Source organism: Opisthorchis viverrini, assembly GCF_000715545.1.
Source record: "Opisthorchis viverrini unplaced genomic scaffold opera_v5_269, whole genome shotgun sequence".
Lineage (NCBI taxonomy): Eukaryota > Metazoa > Platyhelminthes > Trematoda > Opisthorchiida > Opisthorchiidae > Opisthorchis > Opisthorchis viverrini.
In genome coordinates, this window is record NW_008751927.1 from 431,010 (window position 1) to 436,469 (window position 5,460).

The 5,460-nt window shown below is 43.9% G+C and overlaps 1 protein-coding gene across 1 annotated transcript in view; it reads left to right on the forward strand.

The window, feature by feature from the left end:
* The window catches only part of T265_09341 (hypothetical protein), a gene marked incomplete at both ends in the record, with an annotated part of 89,934 nt that extends 86,509 nt beyond the window's left edge, over positions 1-3,425 (forward strand). The window contains one exon of the mRNA XM_009175380.1: positions 812-3,425. Within this exon, the coding sequence (XP_009173644.1) occupies positions 812-1,035 (224 nt within the window). The remainder of the gene's footprint in view (positions 1-811) is intronic.
* Between the last annotated feature and the right edge of the window lie 2,035 nt (positions 3,426-5,460).

Sequence of the window (5,460 nt, forward strand, 5' to 3'; positions counted from 1 at the left end):
TACTAATCTTTATATATATATATATATATATATATATATATATATCACGCTAATACGGAAAGAAAGGACGGTACTTCCTGGCGGAAGGTTCTCACAACCGTGGTGTCGTTTGTCTTGTGTTGCAGAAACTTCTCAACTAGCAGCCACAACGTCACCAAGAAATGTTGTTTTTGATGTGTTGTACCGTCTTTTCACATGGAGTCTATCCGGATGCAAAATCTTCCCAGTTTTTGCACGAGTTTTTTCTCGAGTACCTTCGGCTAACCACATCGGCTCAGAAAGTCACATTCACCGTCATACTTTGCGTGGAGTAAAACAGTGTGTCCAAAACACTCCGGTGAATGAAATCCAACAATATTAGCCTTTTCACTCGATGCTTCTGACTTACACCCTCGGTTAGAACCTGAGAGTATCCTTCTCTTGTCTATGTGTGAACACACTTTGTAGTAGATTGCTTATAACAAACAGAAACGCTGTGCATGTACTTCACTGAGAGTAACTGGATTAATTCATTGTTTGACCTTTTGTCTATTCGTGTGCGCCACTTGTCATTTCCGGTACTTCCAAGTCACCGTTCTCTCAGTCTCTGACCCAACAATGTCTTATCTAAGAGCACAGTGCGCATGACCTCTGGACTTTCTATCTGTTACGTGTTAGCAAACGATATCAAACCATGAGAATTCGTCAACACGAATTCAAGATGAGCCAAAATGATTACACTCATTTCATTTTCGTTTGCACAGCTACCTGACGTTTATTGTTTTATGGACTACCAGTGATCCACTCACGTTAGCTCTTTTTTTTGTTTCAGCTTCGTTTTTGCCCGTTTCTCTGAACGGTGCAGCTGCAGCGGCCGCGACCTACACTCTCACAGCCACGTCGCCAGTCACAGCCCGACAACCTAGCGCCACCTACGCCTATCTACCTGGGTATTATCTGTCGCCAGGTGAGTGCCCGTTGTCACAACCGCTGTCGGTGTTCCTACCGCCACCCGCTCTGCTACCCCCCTACACCAACATGATTTCAATGACATGAGAGAGCGGGAGAAAGAGGTGGACGGCGTGCGATGGAGGAAACCGTCTGTGCGTCAACCGAGGTGTACATCCGAATATTTAAGCCTAAAGAACATTTGTAGCTACCAGTTCTCAACCTGAAACACGTATAAACGCTCCGGAAAATAACAGCCGTGTTCGTCTCAATCCTCATTCGATATTAAGCGCCATAACTGGGGCCTATCTCTCAGTCAGTCATTGATCTGAATTATGTATTTCCTGAGATTGCATGTTACACTGCTACTATTGCCGCTACTCGTCACTACCTGTTGTCCTAAGTATCCTGTGTGTAGCCATCGTGATGTTTTCTTTTTCATTTATTTGCCGTATTTTAATCCACGCCTCTCGTATACGTATATGTTCCAATCCCATCCCCTTCGACTGTCGTGTTATATACCATGCACGTTGGTGTGTTTCTGTCTTTCTCGGACGTTCTTTTCAGTTTTATGGTTTCCTATTTCGTCTGTGGTCTTCCATTTGTGCGCCGTTTGCCTTTTTCATTCTCTTATATTGCTGGCTCTTTGAACGTGCTATCCCTCTCCCCCCACATCCTCGTTCAACCGACTCCAAACCCCCACACGCGTGATATGAATCAAACTAATTTTTACCTTGCTCAGCTGATCCGATCTGTGTGGTTCTATTCTTATTTCGCCTTGTTCCACCCGAAAGCTGTGCTTCTCCAGGACAAACCCAAGATTTGAGTCAGCTCAGTATTCTTATCTATGGAGATCCTTGGGACAGAATGGGCCTGGATCGAACACAGCCTTGTTTATTTAACGGGACCATGAGCCGTACATTTGTTATGCGTGTCCATTTACTGTCACGTATATTTATACATGTATATTCAGCATGAATTTCACTGTGCTCACCTTCTCTATCCGCTTTTTATTTGAAAAGGAGTTTGGAGACATGTGATTTTTGACGTTTTCTCTAGTCGCGTTTTTCGTTCACCTCGGCAGGCAAGCAAAATATAAATTCACACGGTCGAAAACGATGCTGTGCACACATGATAAATACGAGCTGCCGCTAATTTTGAGCAACATCAACAAAAGACTTACTCCTGTTTTAGAAGCCACTCCGGCAATTGTATGACATTTTTTCTTCAACAACCTTCGTTTTATCCTTCCTTATTTTTCTTTTGCTTATTTTGTGTATTTGTGATGTCTTTTTCTCTTCTTCACGTACTCACAGACCTCCACTGCGGTAAAACCCAACCTAACCTTTGCTCTTACTTCTATTTCCCCATCCCCAAATGCTATTTTTACCTTTCCCTTCCACGTACTAGCCATTGGTTTCTCTTGACGAATGGCGTAATTATGAGGCGCTCCTGTGAGATGATCCAACAAGATAGGTGCCGTCTTTTTCATCCGCTCACAAAGAACACGTTCTCACATATATTATAGCCCAGCCCCCACCTTATCTCCTCTTGAGCGTCACTGAACTCAGGCAGTTCACGAGAAGGATAGAACAGAATAAACATACGAAAACCGCCAACCCCGCCCATTTCAAATCAACGTTACGACTATTTTTGTAAACAATAACCTAAACTAAAAATGCAATGAACAACTGTATTTGAGAGGAGAAATTGGCCATAGATGCCATGGTTCGTTTGTTCGGCTACACTTGGAAACCCACCTTCCCCGTTGTACATGTTCCAAAAAATTTCCCAATCCGTTTTCGTACAGCCGGAGTCCACTGTCCTTCAACTACGTGAGACAGTCAAGCAGCGAATGTTATTACTGTCTTCATGTTTTTGTTGGTTTTCCTCGTGTTTTCCTCTACCTGTGTAAAGATGCAAACAGCAACAATAACCATCCCCCCACACACACAAACAAACAAACAAACACCCATACAAAACTATCTTCATTTTCATCATCCCGTCGTCCAGATTGTGATTGTTCGATTTTCTATCCACCATATGTGCCGCCAAATCAAAAGCCACCTTGCCATTTTTTTTAACAGAAGAGGCATCTACCACATCATGTGTCTAATCACGCAGCCTGTGTAAGCATGTCACCTTATCTCCTCTTCACACTCCCCATAATTCTCAATCGGTCTTGAATCAACACCAATGCCGTCTGAGCTTCTTTATCGATTTGTATAAATTGCACTCATCTCCATTGTGATGAAACACCTCATGCAACAAAACATTGCGAAATCATTACCACCTTGAGTTGTGAACCCACATTTTCGACTCCATCCTGCCCTAACCTCAGCTGTTCTCTCAAACCCCCATTCTCCGCGTCAAAACACAAACCCAACGAATCACAAGTTTTTGTGCGTTCCAAATTCAAATAAACGTACAAGGCGATCACTTCGTAAAATTTTACTTCTATCCGTCATTCCAAAAGTGTTCGGGTTAGTAACTGTGGCTCACTACCAGAACAGTGATGGCTTCGCTTGGAAATTCCAGTCAGCTTGTTACCGACTTGTTCAGTACTTGTCTTATGCTACGTTGTCCGTCTGTCATTAGATGTGCATCGTGTCGCATGGAAACCGTTGCAACCAAGTGTTGTTGGGCCTTCATCAACGTTCGTTAGTTTTGTCATTCACTTTAACTGTTGGAATTCATCTAGTCTGTGCGAACCCCATAAGAATTTTCCGTAAGAGCTGATTACCTTCGGACCCAGTATAGGCAAGTCTTGCACGCTCAACTATGATTTCGCTGGGCTACTTTCGATTTCTCGGAGCAGGTATGTGGCACTGCACCCATATAGGACAAATTTGAACGCAGTCACCCGTTTGTTTGGTGCGTAGATTGATCATATGAGAAGATGTAAGTTTTGCCCCTGTCTCACTCAAAAGGTCTCACGATATGAAGCTGAAGCTATCCTTGTAGGAAGTTCAAGGTGTCCAAATGTGAGATCGGGGTGCGAAGCGCTCCAGATAGGTATCAGATTGCCTAACTGTAGTGCCGTAGATTTGAATTAGAACATCTTACCTTGCAAAGAGCGTAGTTGTTTATTAGTCAGTGGAATGCGTGCACGCGAACGTTCTGGAGCGTAATGCACATCAAGACAGCCTTCAGACAACCTCGTGCCTGAAGATGATGTTCCGCGGAGAATCACATGCCGCAATTACATGTGAATGTGAATTGGTCAGTTCTTTTTCTCCGTATCGAATTCTTTCTTTACGTCGGTCATATCGTACTGAATGGCACAAGTTAACCCCTGTTTTGCTGCGGTGTGAAATGTGCTAGCTTCCTGAAGCTTCACTGTCACGTTACCCCAGCCCACACTTGGCCAGGATGGTTTTAACTGTGCGGTTAATCAACACTTTGATCTTCGATCACGCCTTACGTTTAGGTACGTATTCTATGGAGGTTGGAGACTACCTGAAACAGCCGCCACTCGCAACTGGGCACTTACCCCGCCTCCACCAAGGTGGGAATTGATTTCGAAATCCCCGACAACGTGGACCTGAATAATTGGTCTTCAATAGATAAATGCGTTTTAAATGCCGCAGTGCGCTGAGCCGGAAACATAAACGATCGATTTTTGATAATGATTTCGTGCTTGTCCACTCCAGTCATCCAAAGAGGCAAATCGAAATAGTCTTGATGGTTAGGGATAATTCAACTTAAAGGCATTAATCTAACATGAAATTCACTCTTCCGCAAGCCTACAAGTCGCACTGGTTCATAGCTGTACCGTGAACGTCTTCTACACGACTGTTTTGAGCAGTCTTGTAATGACGTAACATGCGTGAATCCGTGTCCACAGGTTTTACGTAGCAGCCTTTATAAAACTGAGCGCCGCGATCTGTCGTTTAGGTCACTTTGACCTGCGTGTTCATTTGAAATTGACCGTTCCTGAGATCACTTGTACTTTTATCCAGCAAGCCTGAAGACAGACGCGATCCCGGTCGATTAATTTCATTCTCGACTCGTAATTCTCGTAGTGATAACACAATGGATCACGCCGTTCTTCACATCTGTCCTCTCTCACCATGGTAGCTTTGGTGGGTGACCTAGCTGCTAATCGGACTTTTGACAGTCATCCTAATGAATCGTATGAGTGGATTTGCATTTGCTTGTTGGTTTCACCGGTGACACTAGCTCAAGTGTAAGTGTTCAGCAATAAGTCGTTCGCTTATTCGTTTTCAAGCACCGGTTGAGGCTCAAATGAGCCATCGTGGTAGCGGCTTACCGATGACGGTGCATTCATTAAGCAAGTGCACCGTTAGACGGTCTTTTTTCAGTGTGATATGATTGCTGGCCATAGCGTTTGTTGACCTATTCAGATGACCTGGTTACTCGTAAATGGTTCGATTCCTTCACCAGTCGATTTGCCTGGAGTACTTGAGATGGCCAAAAGTAGGGCTTGTTTTTATCCTAAGTTCACGGCAGCATTATCTTCAGATAACAAATATCTCAACCTCAGTCATCAGGACCAATGAATTCTTTGCT